At 49.8% G+C, this 23,943-nt stretch overlaps 1 protein-coding gene across 4 annotated transcripts in view; it reads left to right on the top strand.

The window, feature by feature from the left end:
* The window catches only part of GDAP1L1 (ganglioside induced differentiation associated protein 1 like 1), a 51,266-nt gene extending 31,264 nt beyond the window's left edge, over positions 1–20,002 (top strand). For 3 of the 4 annotated variants that reach the window (XM_032592562.1, XM_030309560.1, XM_030309557.1), the window contains 5 exons: positions 701–893; positions 1,921–2,094; positions 6,479–6,576; positions 7,362–7,476; positions 18,581–20,002. In XM_032592562.1, the coding sequence (XP_032448453.1) occupies positions 788–893; positions 1,921–2,094; positions 6,479–6,576; positions 7,362–7,476; positions 18,581–18,924 (837 nt within the window). In that variant the 5' untranslated portion in view covers positions 701–787 and the 3' untranslated portion in view covers positions 18,925–20,002. The remainder of the gene's footprint in view (positions 1–700; positions 894–1,920; positions 2,095–6,478; positions 6,577–7,361; positions 7,477–18,580) is intronic. The other variant, XR_003967600.1, reaches the window with a different exon arrangement.
* Positions 20,003–23,943: the final 3,941 nt, after the last annotated feature.

The following is a 23,943-nucleotide window of genomic DNA, read 5'->3' as shown; positions in this document are numbered from 1 at the left end:
GTGTGACTTTGGGTAAGTTACTTGCCCTCTCTGGGCTTTGGTTTTCTCATCAAGAAAAACAGGGAGATAGCCTCTATTCTACCCTCTTTGGGGAAGCTGTTGTGAACAACAACCAGATGGGAAAGTGTCTGGGGGCAATAAAAGGCTCAGCTGATGTTGGCAAACTATTTTCCACCTTGCTTTGTTTCCTAAATAATTTGAGAAATATTGCTATCGATCATGTTGATGATAAGAATTCCTACGAATTTCCTGGCCAGATGTACCCCTGGAGGCCAGGCTGAGTGTCCAGTCATAATAATGAAACCATGACTTGAGTGCCATCTATGTGCCAGACACTGGGGTGGTACTTTTAATACTTCCGTTTTGCAAATAAGGAAACTGAGGCTCAGGAAGTTTAAGGAATCTGCCCAAACACACACAGCAGAGCCAGGAATCCTATCCCAGGTATGTCCAGCTGTGAAACCCAGTCCCATAACTATGAGGGAGCCCTGCCCCTTGGCCCCAGATAGGGCTGTGTTCCTCCCACCAAGAGGCGCCAGGGCCCTGGGAGAGTCCACCTGCCCAAAGAATGAGCAGGAAGCAACAGTGCCCCCTCCTGTGTGTGACCTCTGACCTCCCTTCCCACATGCCCCACCCCACCTGGGCAGAGTGTCCCCGGTGCGTCCGCCCGCCTTCCCCGCTCTGACCCTGGCGCCTGCAGGTGCGGCTGGTGATTGCCGAGAAGGGCCTGGCGTGTGAGGAGAGGGACGTGAGCCTGCCGCAGAGTGAGCACAAGGAGCCGTGGTTCATGCGGCTCAACCTGGGGGAGGAGGTGCCCGTCATTATCCACCGGGACAACATCATCAGTGACTATGACCAGATCATCGACTACGTGGAGCGGACCTTCACAGGAGGTACGACCGCCACACCCACCAGGGGCTCAGCCACAGACCCCAGGGACCCCACAGAACCTTGGGGAGCCTGAGGAAGCTCACTGGGACTGTGGACAAGGCCCAGTCTCCCCCAAAAGGAACAGTGGGATGGCAGACAGGGCTCAGATGCCCACCGCCCCCAGGAACCACAGGGCCACAGGTATGGCCACGATCCTTGGGATGCTACAAACCCTATCCCCAGGACTCCAGGGAACGGGCTGGCCCAGACATGGCACTAGGAGCGAGGGGGCTACAACCTCCGTCCCCAGGAGCTCTGGAGTCAGAAGCATGGCCACAGGCCCTCCGAGCCCCCAGGCAGGAGCTGGACCCAGACCATCCTAGTCACCAGGAGGGGCTCAGGCCTTCTGGGGATGCCAGGGCACAGGCAGGGCCCAGCCCTCTGAATCCCTATAAGCATAGTTAGGGCCATGGACTCCCCAGGAACCCCATAGACCTGGCCCCAGGTGCCCCGGAACACTGCAGATGTGAGCAGGGCCCAGATACCCTGGAACACCACAGGACCCTATGTCCTCTCCTGCCCTCCAGCCTTCTTCAGGTTCAGAAGCCCACTGCCTATAGCAGGTGCTGCAAACCACAGCTGAGAGGGGTCCAGGGCCCAGACATGCACTGTGGAGAAAGAATACGAATTAGTTGCCAACAATTAAGAATTAAGGAGAGTTCAGTTTTAAACATCCAGGTTTCTGGCTTCTCTTGAAGCCTGCCAACACTGGGCCTAGACTCCCATCGGGCAGCTCCTCAGCAGACAGCTTGGCAGGACTCCAGGGAGGTGAGGTAGGCAGGCAAGACCACTAGGGTCCCCTGTCAGCTGGGGGGAAACTTTATCACAAGAGCCTGGGGAAAGGGGTGGCACCTGGGCCATGACGATTGGGGTTCCAGCACACCGGGGTTGAAGGACAGGGTGCCAGAGCCCGGTCTGTCTGGATGAGAGGGGTAGGGGGCCGGGGCAGGACCCGTTGCCCCCCAGCCCAGCCCCGGCTGTGCCCCACAGAGCACGTGGTGGCCCTGATGCCTGAGGCGGGCAGCCCACAGCACGCGAGGGTCCTGCAGTACCGGGAGCTACTGGACGCGCTGCCCATGGACGCCTACACGCACGGCTGCATCCTACACCCCGAGCTCACCACGGACTCCATGATCCCCAAGTACGCCACGGCTGAGATCCGCAGTGAGTGCCATGGGTGACCCCTCAACGGGAGTCCTTCCCCTCCTCCACATCTTCTCCCCACTGTGTGTCTGTAACTCCCCCTCTTCCTTTTATCCTTCCTGGTCTCCCTCTTCCCGTCCCTGCCTCTGTCTCCACCCCCTTTCTCTCTGTCTCTGTTCATCTCTCTGGCCCTCGCTCTGGGTGTCTCGTGCTCCATCCTCTGTCTCTCTCCCTTCCTCCCTCCTACTTGCCTTCTCTCCACCACTCTCCCTGGCCATCCATCTCATTTACCCGCTTTCAAACCAAAATGTCTCTCCCTCTCTGGCCGTCTCATTCCCCTCTCCTGCCCCTCCTCTTGTCCTGCCATCCCGTACAGAGGCTGTGGGCTGTCTGCCCTCCCAGAGGCTTGTCTTGTCCGTGGAGAGCTGGAGCACATTTGTACTGGAGGAGTCCCAGCCCCAGACACCTGGGGTCAGGGCCCAAGGAGGTCAGGACTATAGCTGGTGATCCAGGGCAATGAGTGACTTCAGGGTTGGTGTCACCAAGGAAGGCTGCCCAGATATGCAAGACTCCTGTGAGGTCTCTTGTTTGTGATTGAAGCATCAGCCACGTCCTGTCCTAGCTGCTAGTCTGGACATGCCCATAGCCTGGTTCATCTTTTTGTTTCTAGCACCTGGTCAATGGGGGTTAGATTAAATCAGATTATCCACCAACAGTTATTTACAGACTTTGGTCCAGGCCCTGTGCAGACACCATGGGATCCTATAGACAGATGAAGTGTGATGATTCTAAGTAGATACTAGGTACTTAGTTAATGGTCACTTCCTCTCAAAGGAGTGAGCTGTTGTTTAAAGTGGGAAGGGGCAGGTTGTGGAACTTGATATTGTCCCTTTAGAGTACCCTTGAATAAGACCTGGAATCTATCAGTATCATCTTGTCTCCATTCAGTCAACACTTATGAGGTCTCCTACGACCCAGGCGCTGAGCAGGGGTCTGGGGACCGATGGGGACAGACACAGCTTCTACCATCCCAGGGTCACAGTTCCATCACAGATAAGCAGAAAGACAAGTGGCCAGGTAATTGCAGTGTGGGACTAAACACATTTGAACAACTTCTCAGGAGGACAGTCTGGCACCCTATATCAAACACAAAAAGGCCCACACCGTGGAGATTATCCTGCAGTCACACTTGGATGTGTGCACCAAGAATCACCATTGCAGCATAGGTGGTAATAGCAAGAAGTTGGAAATAACTCAGCAGTGCATGAGTTGGGAACTGGGCAAAAAAATTCTAGTATTCCCACAATAGAATACTGTACAGCTGTTTTAAAAAATGAGTATAAGGGATGCTCCCTAAGATATGTTAGGAAGTAAGAATAAAGGAAGGCAAAACAAATGCATCTAGTGTGCTATCATTACTATATTTAAAAGGGCGTTAAATGGATACCCAGGTGCTTGCAAACACAAAGATACACGAGAAGCTGCCAATAGGGTTTGCTTTCAGGAAGCAGAACTAAGAGACCACAGACTGAGGGGGGAGAGATTTACTTTTCACTGCACATTCTTTAATATTTGAATTTTTAAAATTTTTTAATGTTTATTTATTTTTGACAGAGAAAGAGAGAGAGAGAGACAGAGCATGAGTGAGTGAGGGGCAGAGAGAGAGGGAGACACAGAATCCAAAGCAGGCTCCAGGCTCTGAGCTGTCAGCACAGAGCCCGACGCAGGGCTCATACTCAAACCACAAGATCATGACTGAGCCAAAGTCGGATGGATGCTCAACCGACTGAGCCACCCGGGCGCCCCTAATATTTGAAGTTTTAAACAAGTATACATGTATAACCTGTTCAAAAACTAATTGGTTAAAAAATTTTTAACCAAAACCAATCAGTGTTATGGTAAAGGAAGCATGGAGGCTATGGGAAGATGCCCATTCCAGCCTCTGGGGGCCTGGACGGCTTCTGAAATGCAGCAACATCCAAGGATGACCAGGAGGTAGAGGGGGAGGGAGAACCCTTTCAGGTTGAGGGGGAGGAGAGGGTGTAGTGTGCTCAGGGAACTGAAGGAAGTTCAATGTGGATGAAGTGTAGTCCGAAGCAGGTATGAGTGGCCATGCTGTGAGTCTGGGGAGTAGGCCTGACAGAATTGGAATTTTGCCCAAAGAGCAGTGGAGAGACAGGGATGGACAGTGACATGATCTGATGTGCATTTTACAAAGTTCCCTCACTGAGTTAGGAGGTCCTGGCTGTCATCTAGGTGAGCAATGACGGTGGCCAGGACTGGATGGAGGCAGTCCCTAAATGCTTCTGGGGGCTGGAGGCACTTCCTCATTCCACCCTGAGTCATTTAAAGGAGCCTAGAAGGCAGTGAGGGGTCCAGAGAAGGCCTACCCTGCTCCTTCCTTTGAGAAGAGACAAGAACTCAGGGCCCCAGCCCAGCTGGGAGAGGAGAGGGATCAAACAGAATGTAGCAGTCATCCTGCAGTGACCCCTCCAATCAGTCCAAGGTCTTTCCTTGGCTTGGGTTGCCCTTCTAGAGTCTAAAGAGAGCCACGTGTACAGCCCTGGATGACTGGCAAGAGAGAAAATGCTATACTTGACCTTCACGTTCATAAAATATCAATGAGATTTAATATAGCCCCAAAGCTGGAAGGTCTGGGAGGGTATTTACTGTTTTTTCTAGCAGGCCAGGAGATAGGGTGGTAGATGGTGAGACGTCAGAGGGCAGTAGCTGAACGCCTGCAGTCACTCATTCACTCACTCATTTTATTCATTCTATTCTATTCATTCATTCATTCATTCAACACTCACTAAACTCTTGTTCTGTGCCAGGCCTGTACTGTGTTTTAAGGAAACGGGTGAATCTGACATAGCCACAGGTATCCAGAAACTCAAATTCTAGTGGGAGACATATACATTCAGAGAGAAGGACATCAGAATCTCTGTGGATAGCATTACAGGGTGTGAGCTGCACAAGTCCAGGGGGCACTTTTCGCACAGATTGGAATGTGAATGGATTGGTGCAATGGCATCTCTGATTACTATATTTGCATTTTTTGGCAGAAATCTGCACCATGGACACTGAAGGACAAAGGCATTGAATGGTCAGACCTCTCAAAGGATCAGGATGGGATTTTTGGAGGAGGTGATCTTGTGCTGGATCTAGAAGGGGATTTTCAGGAATACAGGAGGAAGCTATTCCAGAAGGTAGAAGTAGTGTGAGCAGAGGCCCTGAGGTTTGGAATGGTCTGGCACATTCAGGCCAAGCATTTGGGTGGATGAAATGTTTCCTCAGTGAAAGGTGGAGTTGGTGAGAAGAGAGGAGAGGGATCCTGCTGGTCTTTTAAGGCACGTTGAAGAGTTTGGAGGTTATCCGAGGTCAGTGAGGAGCCAGAGTGGGTTTTAAGCAGGGAATGGCATGGACAAGTGTGTGTTTGAGGAAGACCTCTTCAGTGTGAGTGGGAAGAAGGGCACAGAGTGGAGAGAATGCCAGTGCCTGGGGCCAGGTCAGAATCATCCAGTCTGAACTAAGGGAGTCAGAGGGTTGAAAAGGAGATGTTAAGTATGGGAAAGAATAAGAAGGAGGAATCAATAGGACCTGGGACTGATTTTGTTCAGGGAGGAGGTGAAGGAGGAATTGAAGGTAACCCCCAGGCATCTGGCTTAACTTGGTGTGGGGGAGGGGTGCTGCAGTTAGGGGAGAATGCAGGCGAGGAGCAGGGGGAGCAGGGAAGATGGTGAGGTCTGTTGGGTGAGGTTCAAGGAGCCTAAGAGATGGCTAAGTGGAGTTGGGGCCCAAGGGAAAGGACCAGGCAGGACTGGGGCACCACTCTCCACCTGACTCACCACACCCCAGACTCATTGGCCAAGAATTCTGGAGAAACCCCACCCCAATCACAGAACAGACCCTAGGATCTTATCCTGCTTATCGTTTACTAGTGTGGGATATTTAGCCTCTCCGAACCCATTTCCTTAACCACGAGAAAGAGTAGGGGGTGGCATGCACTGAAGCATGAGTCTGTCCAGGTTTATAACCTATCCATTTCTGGCAAGCTCCCACTCATTCCCGAGTAGTCCCCTCCTCAGTGGGGTTTCTTGATGCCTTGTGCCCCAGGCAGGTGGCCCTCTATCCCACAGCATTCTGTTCACCCTTCATTGCAGATTGATGGTGCTGTATCCTAGAGATTTCTTTGTTTGTCTGTCTCTCCCACTAGCCTGAGCCTAGGGCAGGATGGCATCTCATCCATCCCCGGGTTCCAGCCTGTTGTGCCTACCAAGTGTTGGCTGTCCATGTTGTTACTTTTCAGACCAACGTTTGAATGGAACCTACTCACAAGTTTGTGGAAGAAGGGCTGGGGGTGGCATTGGCTATCAGAAAGATGGGACCTTCCTTATTCTCTCCCCAGGACATTTAGCCAATGCCACCACAGACCTCATGAAATTGGACCATGAAGAGGAGCCCCAGCTCTCTGAGCCCTACCTTTCCAAACAGAAGAAGCTCATGGTGAGTGCTTCCAGACCTGCTCAGTTCCACTCCCCACTATCTTTCCCATGGAAAAGAACAAAGGCACGAGGCTGGTTCAAAGTAGAGGATCAGCTGATGACATGAAATGAAAACAACACTGGCTTGTTTTTCCAATTCTGTCTCCTCTTGTCATTTACTGGCTACTTGACCTTGGGCAAGCCACTGTCCCCCTGGAGCCTTGGTCTCCTCATGTCTTAGGTTGTGTCCCTAAGAGCAGAGCATTGGACGGAGGTTCTTGGATAAGAGTGACATTGAGGGAGTGTTCTGAGGAGAACCCTGTAAGGGTGGGAGGGATAGGAAAGAGGGAGGGGCCAAGTTCACCTCTGCAGCATGAGTGGCACCACAAAGTTGATCCACCCCAAGGCAAGGGGCAAGCCTTTTATACTTCTGTATCTGTCAGTCAGTGGTTACATATTGCCTGGCGGGGGCTTGAGGGGCCTGTATCTCCAGGCAGCTTTTCTTTGGCTGAGAGTAATTCTCAGGAGAAGGGGCAGCAATGTACTCCTATCAATGAACCCTTACAGCAGTTGGTATATGAGAGTGTCAGTCCTGTGAAAGAGGTCTGGCCAGGACAGCTGAGCTCAAGGGGCACTGAGCACCAGATGCGGGTGCTTCGTAACCATGGGGGACCCTCTACACTGAAGGGGATGTTTGGAGGCTGGGTTTGCCAAAGAGCGTCTGGGTCAAGCTCCTTCAATCCCTGGTCACCCAGGCTCAATGGAAGCCAACTCAACTCCTCTGGCTCCTGCCTGTCCTGTCCCCAGGCCAAGATCCTGGAGCACGATGATGTGAGCTACTTGAAGAAGATCCTCGGGGAGCTGGCCATGGTGCTGGACCAGATAGAGGCGGAGCTGGAGAAGAGGAAGCTGGAGAATGAGGGTGGGTGCCAGCTCTGTCTGGGGTAGGTGGGTGCTGGAGCCCATCCGGCCCACCTGACCCTCTTTAGTTCCAGCCCCTTTATCCCAAAGATGTCAGAGGACCTCCTAGGTCATTAGAATCACAGGCCATGGAGTCAGATACACTTAGGTTTAAGTCCTAGCTTGACCACTTGGTAATTAAGTGATCATGGGTCAGGTACTTCACCTCCCTGGACCTCAGTTTCTCATCTGTATAATAGGGGTAATAAGAAGACCTGCCAAAAGTGTTGAAATGTTACATGAAATAATACACGAAGAATGTTTAGGTTAATGCTTAGCACACAGTAGATGCTTAACAAAGATTGATGAAGATGATAATGCTGGTGGTAGTTGGTGATCAACATGACCCACCACATCCTCTTGCCTTCCCCTGCTCAAGGATGTGTTATGGCTCTTTCTGACCTTGATCTTTCTGTTTAAGCGGCTCTCTGGACCCTAAGTGTGCAGCCTCTTTCCCATCTCCACAACTTTGCTCCTGCAGCTCTTGCAGCCAGGAGTCCAGTCTCCATGCCACTCTGCTCCTTTCTCCTTTTATGTGCTGTCTTTGCTACTTCTCTTCTTCAAATTTGATTCCAGACCTTCTCGTCTTGCTCTGTTTTAGGCGACCTGTTAGTCTTGTCTCCTCAGCTGTGCTAATTTATGGAGCCTATGCAACATGGAGTGCTACACTCACAGCTTCACATGCACACCCCATCTAAATGGGAAAACTGTGGGGCACAGTGCTGTAACAGATGGGTTTAGGAGCGCCTGGCTGTCTCAGTCAGTAGAGCATGCAACTCTTAACTCAGGGTTCAAGCCCCACATTAGGTGTAGAGATTACTTAAAATAAAATCTTAAAAAGAAAAAAAAAAGAGAGATGGGTTTAGAGTCAGGCAGGTTTAAGTTAGAGTTCCAGCTTTGCCGCCTGTACTGTGTGACTTGGACAAGTTGTTTTCCCTATTGGAGCCTCAGTTTCTTCATCTGTAGAATGGGATGGTAAGAACACAACTTAACGCCATCTTGTTGGACTCTTATAAAAAGTAAATGCACTTTGCACATTGCCTGGAACATGCTAGTTTAAACATATAACAGCTAACGGCATGCACATTCTCCATTTGAGAAAAATGAGGCTCAGAGAGATACGTGGACGTGCTCAACATCACACCACTCATAAATGGCACGGTTAGGGCAAGAACATGTTCCCTCTTGACAGGTCCAGTGCTCTTCCAGCATCTCGTAACTGAGGCAAGCACAAGGTACACATAGATACCTAGAGTCCTGAATAGGGACATTGCCATGAGTCCTAAAGTCAGGGCCCTAAATCCTCTGTAGAAAAAAGCATGGCAAGGCTTAGTAATGAAACTAATATACACATCTCAAGAAGGGACTTTCTCCTTCCTGTCAGGGAAGGTGCTTAAGGGAGCCCTTACAGAAGAGTGCTCAGAGGCCAGAAGGCATGGTGTTTCTAAGACTGCCTTTGGGGTCAGACAGAATTCTAGCTCTGCCATTCTCTCATTGGTCGACCTTAATTCTCAGGCACATCTTATATATTCATGGGTTAATTTGCTTGGCCGCCATAACAAAATCCCATAGACTGGATGAGTTAAACCACAGAGATCTATTTTCTCACAGTTGTGGAGTCTGGAAGTCTAAGTTCAAGGGGCTGGCAGGTTTGATTCTTCTAAGGCCTCTCTTGGGCTTCCAGAGGCTTTCTTCTGTGTACACACCCCTGGTGTCTGTGTGGCAAAATGTCCTCTTCTTACAAGGACACCTCGGATTGGTTAGGGCCCGCCCTGATGGCCTCATTTTAACTTACCTCTTTAAAGGCCCTTTCTCCAAATATAGTCACATTCTGAGATACTGGGGATTAGAGCTTCAACATATGAATTTTGGAAGGACACCATTCAACCCATACTGCTTTCATCTTTAACAACACTTACTGTGTGTCGAGTACTATTCTGTTTCACATAGTTTAACCCCATAGCAACTTTAGGAGATAATATGAGTAACTACGATGAAGAAACTAAGGCACAGAGAGGTTCAGTAACCTTCCCAAGGTCACACAGATAGAAATGGGGGAGCCTAGATTTAAACCCTGGCTCCCAGAGTCTGAGTTTTTAAGCTCGAGCTCTGCCACTTCTTCTGTGATAAAATGAAAGCCTATTCACAGGGCTGTTGTGCGGCTCAATGAGAAAGTACGTGAAAGGGAATAAACACCTGGCCTGACACACAGTATGGAAATGTCCACAAATATTAGCTGCTGATATGATCAAGGGAGACACAGAGTGTGGCCTAGATGGAGAGCAGGGTTGATAGTCCTGGAGAACAGCTTTGGATGCTCAGGTGATCCCTAGATTGGAAGCCTCCTGACCTCAGTCTCTGTGTTCGTCATGAGCTCTTCCAAGAGGAGGCAACACTGTACTGCCCCATGGCAAGATGACTGGGGCTGTTCCAGATGGGGATGTTGGACAGTCCTGTGTCCCTCCATGGCTGGGGGAGGCAGCAAAGGTCCAGGAAGTAGCTGGGCCCACATGGTCTCTCACTCATTCACCCACTGGGACATCCCCAAACTTCCCTGGGGGGATCACTCATGCCCTCCACTTGTCCCCTCGTGAGGCAGAGCCCAGGGTTGGGAGGTATTATAATGTCACAGCTAAGACCCCTAGCATGGAGCCAGATGACACTGATGTGGGTTCTTGATCAGCTGTCTCCTAGTTCTGTGACCTTATGGAATTCACTTCACTTCTCTGAGCTCTTCTACAAAATGTGGGTAATAATAGAATCCAACTCACAGGGAGGTTGTGAGGGTTCATAAAGATAATGAGTATTGGTCACTCTCCACATTACCTGGCTAAAAGTAAAATGTCCTAGAAATAGCAGTTTCAAAAATAATTACCATTACCATTCTTTTCATTCATTTATTGTAATATTTCTTGGACACCTACTGTGTGCCAGGTCCTGGGGATAAAAATGCAAGAAAAAACAAGATATTGTTCTTGCTCTCATGGAGTTTACAGTCGTATGGAGAAGAAAGACATTAATCAAATAATCCCATCAGTAAAAACAGAATTGTACACAGTGGTAAGTGTTAAGATTGATAATAAAAAGAGCAGGGAAAATCTGATAAAGCTTCTCTGAAGAGGTGACATTTCAAATAAGATTTGAAGGATATGGAGGGGCCAGCCTTGTGAAGAAGCAGGACAGGTGTGTCCCACACTGAGGGGATACAATTGCAGTGGGTGGGGGCGGGGGGGAGAGCTGGGAGCTCTCCAGTACTTGGCTACTGTGTGCTGAGTAATGGGGAGAGTGGCATGAGAGAGGTTGGAGAGAGCCAGAGAGATGCAGGATAATGGACCTGTATTTAGAATTTAGAATGTACCCATATTTATATTTTATTCATATTTAGAATTTAGATTTTATACTATATACAAATCCATCCAATGGGGAATCCTTGGAGGGTTTTGAGAAAGGGATTATATCAGTTAGCTTTTGCTGCATAACGAATAAACTCTATATCTGAGTGACTTAAAATAACCTTTTATTTGTTCATGATTTGTGCTTTGGCAGTTTGGGCTGGGCTCAGCTGGGATCGCTTGTCTCTGTCCCACATGCTGGTGGTGGTATCACTCAGGTATTTGTGGCCAGCTGGCAGTCATTGACCTCCCTGGCATGTCTAGTGGCTGGCTCGCTGTTGGCAGGGCCAATGGGAGTAAGTGGGCTACATGTTGCTCATAGCCCAGAGGCTAACCCAGGCTCATTCGTATGGTGGTGGTCAAAGCCATTTCTGAGCAGCGAGGGAGCAAAGGCTCAGCACATAAACCCTTTTCCAGCTTCTATTTGTGTGGAATTTACTAGAACCCCATTGGCTAGAGCAAGTCTTGATTAAAGGGGTGAAGACTCTGCCTCTTGTTGGCAGAAGCAGCAAAGCCACATGCACACAGGATGGGGGAAATTGGTGGCCATTGTTGCAATCCACCAATGGTGAGGTGTTCTGACTTTAAGGGCACTCTGGTTGCTGTGAGGATGGATTTCAAGGGAGACTGATGGAAGGTTGTCACAGCAGCCCAGGAGGGATGATATTGGCCTGGACTGAGGAAGTGGCAGGGGTGATTGGGAGGCGTGGATGGACTTGAGAGGCATGTTGGAGACAGAATGAACTGGAACTTGCTGAATGGTTGAGTGAGGTGGGAAGAGTAAGGAAAAGGATGACTACTGGGTTTTGGTCTGAGCTACTGAGTGGTGCCATTTCCTGATACGGGCAAAGGAGGCTGAGTGTTCAGTTTGAGGCACAGTGAGTTCAAGATGCCTTTCAGACACCCAAGAGGGGGTGTCACATAGCCATTGGTATTCTAGTCTGCCTTGTAATGGAGAGGTCGGAATCTGAAGAGAGATTGGTGAGACTCCAGCATATATGTGGTATTTAAAGCCATAGAACTGGGCAATTCATCCAGGGAGACAGTGGAGAGAGACAAAACAGAGGAGTCAAGGGCTGATGTGTCCTTTTGCTGCACAGCAAATTTCCCCTGAATTAGGGGCTGAAACAGGAACAAAACCCACATGTTTTACATCACACATTTTCTGTGGCTCAGGAATTCTGGAGCAGGGTAGATGCTGGTTCTAATTTATGGTTGCATGATGCAGGTTGCACTCAAGCTTGGCTGGGGCTGCAGTCATTTGAGCTGGAGACTCCACTTCCCAGATGGCTCAGTCACGTGGTTCTTTTTTTTTAATGTTTATTTACTTTAGAGAGAGAGAGAGCGCGAGAGCGAGGGGAGGGGCAGAGAGAAGGGGGACAGAGGATCCAAAGCAGACTCCATACTGACAGCAGCGAGCCCAATGTGGGGCTCGAACTCATGAACCGTGAGATCAGAACCTGAGCCCAAGTCAGACCAGGCGCCCCTCGTTCACATGGTTCTTAACTAAAGGTCTCAGTTCCCCACTGGCCATTGGCAGGAGGCCTCAGTTCCTCATTACCTAAGCTTCAGTGGGGCTGTTTGAGATTCCTTACAACATGGCTGATCGCTTTCCCCTGAATGGGTGAACGCAGAGAGAGAAGCAGCCACAATGCCTTTTATGACCTACTGTTGGAAGTCACTGTCACTTCTGTCACATTCTATTCATTAGAAGCAAGTCACAAAATACAGTCCATATTCAAGGGGAGGGAAATTGGGTTCCATCAGAGAAGTATTGAGTAGTTCATGAGCGTATACTTTTTTTAAAGTTCACGTGCTTATTTTTGAGAGTGAGCATTTGCACGCAAGCAGGGGAAGGACAGAGAGAGAATCCCAAGCAGGCTCCAGACCAGGGGCTTGAACCCACGAACCGCGAGACCATGTCCCAAGCTGAAATCAAGAGTTGGATGCCCAACCGACCCAGCCACCCAGGTGCCCTTTGTGAGCATATTTTTAAAACTACCACACCTGCCCTGAGATCCCCCCACATCGAGGAGATGGTAGAGGCAGAGGAGCCAGCAAAGCCGACAGAGAGAGGAGCCAGTGATGTAGGACCCTTGTGTGAATGGAACCCAGAAAGGATTGTGCTTTAAGGAAAGAACAGTGTCAAGCCATGAATTTTGTCTCATGGCTGTTGGCTGTGACCTTGCCAAGGGCAGTTTAGTTGGAATGTGGGGGCTGAAGGCTAAAGAGTAAACACGAGGTGAAGAATGAAGACACCTCTTTTGCGACGTTTAGCTGTGGGAGTAGAGAGATGGGATGGTGCCTGAAGAAGGATGCGGGGTGAAGAGAGGAATCTTTTTTAAGATAGGTGATCCAAGGGGCACCTAGGTGGCTCAGTTGGTTGAGCGTCCGACTTTGGCTCGGGTCATGATCTCGCAGTCTGTGAGTTCGAGCCCCGTGTCGGGCTCTGTGCTGACAGCTCGGAGCCTGGAGCCTGCTTTGGATTCTGTGTCTCCCTCTCTCTCTGCCCCTCCCCAGCTCATGCTCTCTCTCTCTCTCTCTGTCAAAAATAAATAAACATTAAAAAAAAATTTAAGATAGGACATCCAAGAGCATATTTCCAAGCTGGTAGAAGTAACCCAGTGTGAGGGAGAAATCAGTGTTGCAGGATGGATGGCACCCAGTCCAGGAGGGGACACTAGGGACCTGCTTCAAGGCAGGGGCCCCATAGGAAACAGGGCACCTCGAATCAGGTAAAGTTGAAAAGCACTTAATCAAAGGACTATTTACAAATATGTGGGCAGGATGCAGGAAGAGCACAGGGACAAATGCAGTGCCCTGGTCCTGAGGTCGCGAGGTCGTGAGACGTGGGAGCAGCTTCAGGAACCTGGACAGAGAGGCTGTGTGGAGAGGGGGACCCCCTGGCAGGAGCTGTGACCTTCAGTCTGTGGACACACCCAGTCCGTGGCGATGCACAGAGAGGACACTGAGGGAAGCAAGACTCTGACCTCACTCTCGCCCACCCTCCCATCTCCTGCCTCTGCTCCCCAGTGGCTGGAGCCAGAGGGCATGGAGCCCCAACAGTTTTTCCATCAAGTCATTCTGTGGCACAGAGCCGCGCGGAGAAGGGAGGAGAGTAGGTCTGGAAGGCAAAGGGAAGATGTGTGGCCTCGGACGGGGGGTGGGGGGCAGAGACCCACAGAGGACCTGGCCACGAGAGGAGGTGGCTGGTGCCCTCCACCGCGGGGTGGCCCAAGGTAGTGTGCATGTAGGTGATTGGCTTTGTAGGTTTCCTGGTTGGAGTGAGGGCTTTTCTGGCTGAAGGTTCCTATTTTCTTTTAATTTTTTTAATGTTTATTTATTTTTGAGAGAGAGAGAGAGACAGACAGACAGAGTGTGAGCAGGGGAGGGGCAGAGAGAGGGAGACACAGAATCCAAAGCAGGCTCCAGGCTCTGAGCTGATAGCAGTGAGCACAACACGGGGCTCGAACTCATGAACTGTGAGGTCATGACCTGAGCTGAAGTTGGACGCTTAACTGACTGACCCACCCAGGCACCCCCGAAGTCTCCTGTTTTCTGAACGAAGCACGCGGTGGCATCATCAGCTGAGTGAGGACTGGGGACAGAGTGTGAGGAGAGGAGTGTGGTTGTCTTTGCAGGGCGTGGGGAAGCCAGCCTACTCCAGAACTATCAGAGGCCCAGGCATGGCTGAGTGCTGTCTTGGGATTTGTGGTTATGAATCTGAGGCATAGCCGGTCAGCATCACTGTCTCCAGCACACTCAGCTGGCAGACTCGGAGAAGGCACAAGACAGAGTTTGTCCAGGGCTGGGGGCTTTCCGAAGGGAATGCATAGCTGGAGGGGAGGGGAAACCGAATGGGTCCGGCCCTCTGGTGACATACCAGATGTCTACATACGTGGTGGTCATGGCTATCAGAATTTGCCCACAGACGTAAACACAGGCATGGCCACACTTAGCGATGTGCACATACATGCTCGTGAGCATCTGTCTGCAGGCCAACAGCCAAGTGGATGTGGGCAGGCACTTCACGTATACACACAGGGATTCCACACCACACGGACACAGATGCCCAGGTGTGCGGATATCCACGTGTGCACACACAATCAGCTGCGGGGACTTGAGCAGGCAAACACATAGGCCAACAGACACATAGATCTGCACACAGACCCAACAAAGAATACACCTCTTTGTTTCTCTTTTTAGAGTTTATTTATTTATTTTGAGGGAGAGAGAGAGAGAGAGAGTGAGTGTGAGTAGGGGAGGGGCAGAGAGAGAGAGAATCCCAAGCAGGCTGTGCACCATCGGCACAGAGCCCAACTCGGGACTCAGTCTCACAAAGCATACGATCATGACCTGAGCTGAAACCAAGAGTCGGATGCTTGACTGACTGAGCCACCCAGGGGCCCCGAGTGTATGTGGAGATACATGCACACGCGCTTTTTCATCCGCACACGGAAAGAAGCAGTGTTATGTAGTGGTTGTAAGCACAGACTCTGCAACCAGATGGCCTGGGTTCAAATCCAGGCTCTGCTCTGCCGTGAACTAGCTGTGTGGCTTTGACCAAGTTACTTATCCTCTCTGTGCCTCGGTTGCCTCATGTGTAAAGTGGGGATAATAATCCCTACTTGATAGGGTTGTCATGAGGATTAAGGAAATTACAGCATGTGCTCTGGTTCGTCTCCCACCTCACAGGCTGTTCCTTCTCATGTGCCTTTGCTGGTTTCTCCTCGTTCACTGGAGAACCTTGGAGTGCCCCAGCGCTCAGTCCTTGGTCCTGTTCTCAAACCTGTCTGTCTCCTCCAGTCTGTCACTGGGGTCTACAGGCCCCTTGGTCCTGCCTCCTTTCACTGCCCCTCGCCCCCATCCTGATCTCACCCTGCTCCGGACCTAGTGGTAACTCCCTTGTCCACCAGCAAGAGCACTCCTTGGCCTGCACCGTCGGCTTCCGTGCCCTTCTCTTGCTTTATCATACTTTGCAAAACCTCAAACATGGTTACACCCGACTCTTGACCTAGTCAGCACCGGCACCTGTGAACCTAAGTTAGAGGCTAGAGAAATACACATGCATGCAGGCTGGTCTCACTTTGGATTCAAGACCACTAGCCTTAGATGGCTCTCTGGCTGCCCTGGGCCACCCCTGTCCCCCTCCCCAGGTGACTACTTAATAATACTTTCTTCTTCCTCCTCAACCTTCTAACCACTGCCTCCACCCCTCCCCTCACTGACTGTTTCTATATCACTGAGAAAATGAAAATTTTAGGAGGAGACCCTCAGATCTCTGACCCCAAAACCTCTCCCCGACCAGCATCAGTGCCCATACACACACCATGTTTTAGCAGCTCAAAGGTGCACCTCTCTTATGTCACATCTCAGCATCTCTGAAATTGCAGTGTTTCTCACAAAGTTTAATTGGCACCATTGTTCTCTCCAGGGTGGATGTCTTACGTTTGACAGCAACTTAGATTTGATGAAACGTAGTACCGCACACTCCCTTGTATTCCCAAGAGTGAACTGTCTGTCCTTCAACTAGTAACTCTTCCCCGTGAATACTAGCCATCCCGTTCAAGGACTCACGTCAGTAATTCCCTCCACTGTCTTTTGTAGTGTCATCCCCTCTCTGCTAGATCATTCCTATCAACATCCTGGGTTTCCTCTCCCAACTTGCAAAGACACTCTGGACCTGTCTCTCATATTGGCATATCCTTCCCATTACAGCGAAATTCCCTGAAAGAGTGATCTTCGCTCACCGTCTCCAGTTCCTCTCCTCCATTTCTCTCTTGAACTCCTTCCAACCAGGCTTTCAGCATCAGCATCTACTCTTGTCATGGTCACCAGTCACCAAATGCCACCACAGTTCTCAGCCTCCTACTTGACCTCTCTGCAGCGTTTGAACACAGCCGGGCACTCCCTTCTCCTTGGGACACTTCCTAACCTTGACTTCCAGGATAACACAGTCTCCTGGTTCATCTCCCACCTCCCAGGTGCTCCTTTTTATGCTCCTCTGCTGGTTTCTCCTTGCTGCCCAATATCTAAATCTTAAAACCCCCAAGCTCAGTCCTTGGTCCTATTCTCAGATCCGTCCGCACTCACTTTCTCGCTGATGTCCCCCCACCTCCATGCTGATTATGTACACCTGAACTAGGTACATGTACCTCTAACTGCCGACTCATCATCTCCCTTTGGCTATCCAACGGGCATCTTGAAGGTTATGTTGTTCAAGAACAAACTTCAGATTATTAGGGCCTTCATTACACTTTACCTCCTCGTTCCATGAAACCATCAACCCCTCAAGACACTGTCTTGTCCTGTGTCATGTCAGGTCAGGTCTTCATGTCCAGCACACACATAAACATTTGTTGGATTAATGAATGAATGAATGAACAAGAAGATACAGAGTGAAAGGGATGGAAGGGATCAGGCTTTGATGGTGGAGGGCATCAGATTCAGGAAATTTCTGAGCTGAAAGGGACACCTGCTCAAAGATGCAGAAGCAAGCTTCCTAGGACAGCAGACCTCACAGGAAGTGGAGGCAGAGAGGAGGCAGAGGGGAGTCTCCAGGCATGAGACACAGCAGGGGCAAAGGCCTGGAGGTGGACAGGCAGCTCCTCTGGTCTCCTACATCACCTTTGTTCAAAACCCCGCCATTCTCCCCACTGACCATGTCAATGTCCAAATTCCTTTGCCTGGTTTTTAAGCCTTTTCACTAGTTTATCTGCATCCACTTCTCCAATCTTGACTTCTCATGAATCATCCACTTATCCACTGGGTCCCCCAGGCAAGCCATGCCCATTTTCAGTCCCTCCAGCTGCTATGTTGAGAACACACTCTAGGAAGTCCAGGGCAGAATCAAGAAGACCTTGTAAGAGGACATGATGATAACCCAGGTAGGAGAGAATGTTTGTTTGGACTAGGATGGTAACAATGGAGGTAACATCACACTCTGGATGTATTTTGAAGAGAAGTCGATGGGAATTGTTGACATACTGTACATGAGGAATGAAAGAAAGAGGACTCGATGTGGCATGGGGCTGTGGCCTGAGCAACTGACAGGGTAGGCATGTGGCTGCTGACATGGGGAAGACTGTGGTGGGTTTGGAAGTGACTATCAGGAATTCTATTTTGGACATACTGAGCTTGAAATGCATAGTGGACATCCAAGTGGAGCTGTAAAATGGGAAGTTAGACATAGGAGGCTAGAGTTTATTTAAAAAAAATTTTTTTTTCAACGTTTATTTATTTTTGGGACAGAGAGAGACAGAGCATGAACGGGGGAGGGGCAGAGAGAGAGGGAGACACAGAATCGGAAACAGGCTCCAGGCTCTGAGCCATCAGCCCAGAGCCCGACGCGGGGCTCGAACTCACGGACCGCGAGATCGTGACCTGGCTGAAGTCGGACGCTTAACCGACTGCGCCACCCAGGCGCCCCTAGGAGGCTAGAGTTTAAATACATATATTTGCACTTAAAAAAGTCAGTTGGTTCAAAGAAAAAATAGTAATAGAGGTAGTATAAGCATAAGGCAAACATCATGAAAGCTGTATGGAAGTGAGTGACCTCGGGGCAGTGCTGTGGCGGGCAGGCAGAGGCTGGAGGAGTCCAAGGGAGAGAAGTCCCATCAGCTTGATGGGACGAAGCTGACCTGTCCACCCCCATCTCCTCTCCCTTCCCCCCAGGGCAGAAATGTGAGCTGTGGCTCTGTGGCTGTGCCTTCACCCTCGCCGATGTCCTCCTGGGAGCCACCCTGCACCGTCTCAAGTTCCTGGGACTGTCCAAGAAATACTGGGAAGATGGGAGCCGGCCCAACCTGCAGTCCTTCTTTGAGAGGGTCCAGAGGCGCTTGGCCTTCCGGAAAGTCCTTGGAGACATCCACACCACCCTGCTGTCGGCCGTCATCCCCAACGCGTTCCGGCTGGTCAAGCGGAAACCCCCATCTTTCTTTGGGGCGTCCTTCCTCATGGGTTCCCTGGGGGGGATGGGCTACTTTGCCTACTGGTACCTCAAGAAAAAATACATCTAGAGCCAGGCCCGGGCTCAGCGCCTGTCGGTGTCTCTGTACTGTGTGATTCCCAGCAAGCTCTCAGTAACGCACTGTCTCATGAACACTTGGACAGCCACTCCCCACCCCGTTTGGAGTAATTCTATCGTCAATGTGAAAACATTCCATAGTTTAGAAGTAGACGTTGCCAATGCCGTGAGTTGAGGCCACGGCTCTACTAAAGGAGAGAAAGAGTGAGCGTGAGTGTGAAAGAGAGAGAGAACAGAAAACACGAATGCCTTTTCTTTTGATTCAAGGTCTCAAGATGGAACTGTGGGGACTGGTTAGGATCTGAGGTGAGTCCCAGGCTGTTTGATCCACCAGGGCCCAGATTCTGGGAGGTGCTGGGGGCTCAGAGGGCCTGATCCCCTCGCCTCCCCTTCCCTCTTGCCCAGGGAACTCTTCCACAGGACAAAGCCAACATCAACACTTGACTCTTCCAAGTGGTGCCTCCGGCTGGGGCTGGGGCTGGAGACCGCGGACCCTGGGGAGGCTCCTGAAGACCCCAAGGGGCTCCACTCTTCTCCTGCACGTGGACTGAGACAGCACTGGCACAAGCCAAGACAGTGGCACCCAACCACCAGGCCATGCCTGGGACCGACACCATGAGCACGCCCTCTCGTCCCCTCCTGATTTGGCCAATGTGTTTGCTTTACCAGAAGTCCCTGGAAGAGCACCCACCCATCACCTCTTCCCGCTGGGGGTTGACTTCCCACCATGGGAGGTGGACTTGCAGCGAAAGCCATGTTGACCTTCTCTCAGAAGGTCAGTCCTAGCCTGCGTGCAGGGGTGGGTCTGGAGGTGGATGGACTCAGGTCCTTCCCTCTGCCTCTGCCAAAGCCACCTCCTTTACTGCCCACCTTCCCCATCACACGTGGGGCTTCCCCTGTGCCCCATCATGCCACATGGAGCAGGGGAGTGTGGTGTCTCTGCATCCCTGCTGCCCTCCCTGGTCGTGTCTCACTTTCCTGTGCCTTTTGCATGTTGGGAGAAGGTCTGGGTGTCACTGCCGCTCATGCTTAGAAACCACCGAAAGCCCCCAATAAAGCATTCAGGAGGAGCAGTTGCTTTTCATTTCTAGACCTGTGTTGTCCATCCATCTCTCCTTTCCAAAGTTTGGGGCAGAGAGGCAGAGACTCGAGGTTCAGATTCAGCGGTTCGCAAGAGCAAGCAAGAATAAAGTCCGGGTCTCAAGTTGCTGGTTGTGGAGATGGCTTCTGGGTGGACTTTGCAATGTCCTGACCTTGGCATAAACCCACCTCACTTGGACACAGGGCTTCTCAGTTTACAGAGCATGTTCACAACCATCTGCTTGTGTTAACCTGGACATAGACTGGGGTATACCCAGGTCACATTCCCAGAGGGGAAAATGAGTTAAAATGTCTGAAGAACATTAAACCAGGGATATACCTTATAGAACATAAAGCATAGTTTATTGATTTTGCAAAAATGTATAAGAATTTGCCCTTTTTTTTGTGTGTGATGAAAAGAAAAAAATAACCAGGGCCCTGATAGGACAAGCATGGGACATAATAGAGTCACCATCTGGCACTGTCCACCCCTTAGGCTACTCAAACATCTACACAGACTCTCCACATAATTAAACTCCACTTAAGAACAATGACATCATGCCTAATCCCGATGAGGTTGACTGGTCTGCTTGCACCTTCTCTCCAAAATGAGACTCACAAAGCCTCATCAGTAACATCACTCTGGATGATATTGGATTCTACTTCTGGAGGGCACAGGCACTCCTCAGTATACTGTAATTTACATATTAAAATGTTAATTTATCCATCACTAGCATTCCTTGTATACAATGTAAACACACACATAACAAGCGAGATAGAAAATCCGCATAGCTGCCAGAGTCCTCATGTCTGTTATTGATCCCAAGGCCATTGTTGATACTTATAATTTCTCCTTTTTCCACTAGCTATCCCATATTCTCTTTGTCTGAGGACCAGCACCTCATGGTTGGGGTATTTTATCTGACTCAGGCTTTGGTGGTCTTGAGTTGCTGTGGTCGTCCATTAATCTTTTACTATTGGCCATAGAAATACCACGGGACACCCCAGGGAATCCTCTACTTCCTATACATAGTTTTCCATGCCACCATTGCAGCAGCAACCCCATTTACCCTCGATGACCAGGACCAATCACCCTAGTCTGTAAACTTTTTGCATGTAGTTTCAATGGTAGGAGATCAAAATGGCCAAATTATAATCTCAGCTTCTACTAATTTAGTTGAACCATTGACGTATTCCCCAACAGAAGCATTCCTTCCTTGGGAATTATAATCTCTAAACCATAAAAGTCCAAAGATTCAGGAATGGATAGCAACATTTTTGTGAATGGGCTATTATGTGCAATAGTGAGAGCTAGTCTCCCATTCCCACCTCAGCACTGCTGAACCTATGTTTTCTGTATGGGGAAGGGACAGCACTGTGGGCCATACAAAGTTTATACTGTATCCTGTAGGACATCACCTCAACATTGCAGTGTCTCCTGGCTGGTGTTGTAATGGAGTCTTTAATAGGCCATTTCAATGTTCTGTAAGCATAGCTGCTTCTAGATAATAGAGCACATGGTAAGACCAGAAAGTTCCACAGGGATAATTACGCCATTGCATTTCTTTTGCAGTGATATCAACCCCTTGGTCAGAAGCAATATTGTATGGAATACCAGGACTGGAGCCAAGGTGTCCGTGGATGTCGTGGTCAAAGAAGGCAAATCCATATATAGGATATACAAATTGCTGCTCGCTGCTCTCTCCATGATGGAAGGGGTCAATGTGACCAGTTTGCCACTAGGTGGCTAGTTCCTACAGGGAATGGCTCCATATCAGGAATTCTGTGCATGTTGGGTACTTGATGCTGGTATTACCTAGATCAGTCTTGCTGAGAGGGAGTCCATGTTGTGTCCACCTAGAACCTCTAGCTCGATCACCATGGCCATTTTGTATGTGAGCCCACTGAGCGAGCACTAGGGTGGCTGGGGGAAGGGAATGACTTGTATCTACAAAACAAGTCATTTTGTCCAAATATTTGTTAACACGCTCCTCTACAATGAGTACTTTTGGGGGAGATACAAACATTCTCTTTCTGTGCCCATTGTTACAGATTCGCCCACATTCTTTCTTTCACAGATATCCTTGTTACCAATCCTCCATTCTTGCTCTCTCCATGCTCTTGATCATCCAGCCAAATCATCCATTCCATGAATATGTGTAGATCCGTCTTTCTGGACTTCTGTCTCCATCTAGATATAGTGGACAACCACAGTTACTGCTTGAAGTCCTGTTCACAGTGAGGATTCTCCTTCTCCAATGTCTTTGAGGGCATTCCCCGTGGTGCTGCAACCACCCACTTCCAGCTGGTACCAGGATTGAGATTTTTCTTCCTCCGTCATTTGATCAGAGTGAGTTCGTCACAAGGCCTTAGGTGTTGGATGAGGAAGAGGTGGTGATGTGGCAGGAATAGTTGACATCCTCTGAGCTGTTTCACTTCCAATTGATAGAATGCTGCTGTACGTACCCAGCCTTATGGCTTGATCAATCAGATGGCATCCAGTTCATGACAGGCAGCTCAGGTTGCTTAGTCATTTGGTGTCTCATGGTCAGGTGTTCAGTCTCTTCCAGGGCCCAGTAGCAGGCCAGAAATGAATTTTCAAAAGGACAGTTGTTATATGCAGAAGAGGACAGGACTTTGTTCCGAGAGCGTGGGGGTATGTGCTGAGAGTTTCTTATTAGGGCTGGCTGGAGGCTCCACCCAGCATGTCTAAACCACAGACAATTTCAACACCATTGGATCTGCTGGGTCATTCCGAGCATCTGAACTGCAGCCTGCATCTACTTTGGGATCCACCCAAAACCAGAAGTCTTATGGGTTACCCTGTAAATGGTTTGGAGCAACACACACAAAGGGGGGTACGTTGCCTCTCAAATCCAAACAGGGCTACTAATTGCAGTGCTTCCATCTTAGTGGCAGGCATAGCAACTTCTTCACTTGGAAGGCATAGCCTGACATTTCCTAACCCTCGGGTCCCTAGAAATTTTAACAAGGCTACAGGTTCCTGAATGTTCCTGAGGTTTATATACCACCCTCTGGCATGTGTGGGTCTTTCTAAAGCATCTGGTGCACTTGCCATTTCCTTTTCACTGGGAACAACATGATGTCATCAACGTGGTGGGTCAGTGTCTTATTATGGGGACATCCGGGTAATCAAGGTCTCTATACATGAGATTACAACAGAGAACAAAAAGCTGACATAGCCCCACAGTAAGAAGCTACTCCTCTGCCCAATAACAGCAAATGGCTTTTGGTGGTCCTCACCAAATGGTAGAGAGAACAACAGTTTCCAGTCCACATGTTGCATTAAAAGTGCTAGACACTGTGTTGATTTTCTTTAGCAAAGAAGCCACATCTGAAAAAACGGCAGTTTGAGTCACCACCTGAAGGAGTTCATGATGAAACATGACCCTTCTCCAGACCCACCCATTTTCCAGTGTTGTAACTAGTCTAGTGTGTGGGGCCGTGGGGAGTTCCAGGAACTTTCCCTGGTCTACCCGAATAGCTCTTCTACCTAGTTGGAGAGGTAGAAATGTTGGGATGGCCTTAACACATGACTTTGCCTCGGGTGATGAGTGGAGGCTTAGCCTGGGATGGGGGAAGGCAGTGACTGACCAGCAGGAAGAGGTGGAGGTCTGTCTGGTCCTGCTGAGACTGTAAGGTGACTGCCCACAGCAAAGACTGAGAAGCAGTCAATCTCAGTTTGGAGACAGGGTCTTCAGCTGTTAGAAGAGCTGGCAGAGAGGCTGATGCCCAAGTGAGCTGTGTCTCCACCAAACACCTAACACATTAGGGCATCTCCCAGGGCATCTGCCTGGAGAGCAAGGAAGCCAGGCCTGGAGAAGTGGGAAAAAGGAGATGGAGTACAGCAGGCAGGGAAGGCAGAATTATTACAATGACCAAGTGAGTTTTTTGTTGTTGTTTTGTTTCG

Source organism: Lynx canadensis, chromosome A3, assembly GCF_007474595.2.
Source record: "Lynx canadensis isolate LIC74 chromosome A3, mLynCan4.pri.v2, whole genome shotgun sequence".
NCBI lineage: Eukaryota > Metazoa > Chordata > Mammalia > Carnivora > Felidae > Lynx > Lynx canadensis.
The sequence above is the reverse complement of the archived record's forward strand: the minus strand, read 5'-3'. Positions and strand labels throughout refer to the sequence as shown.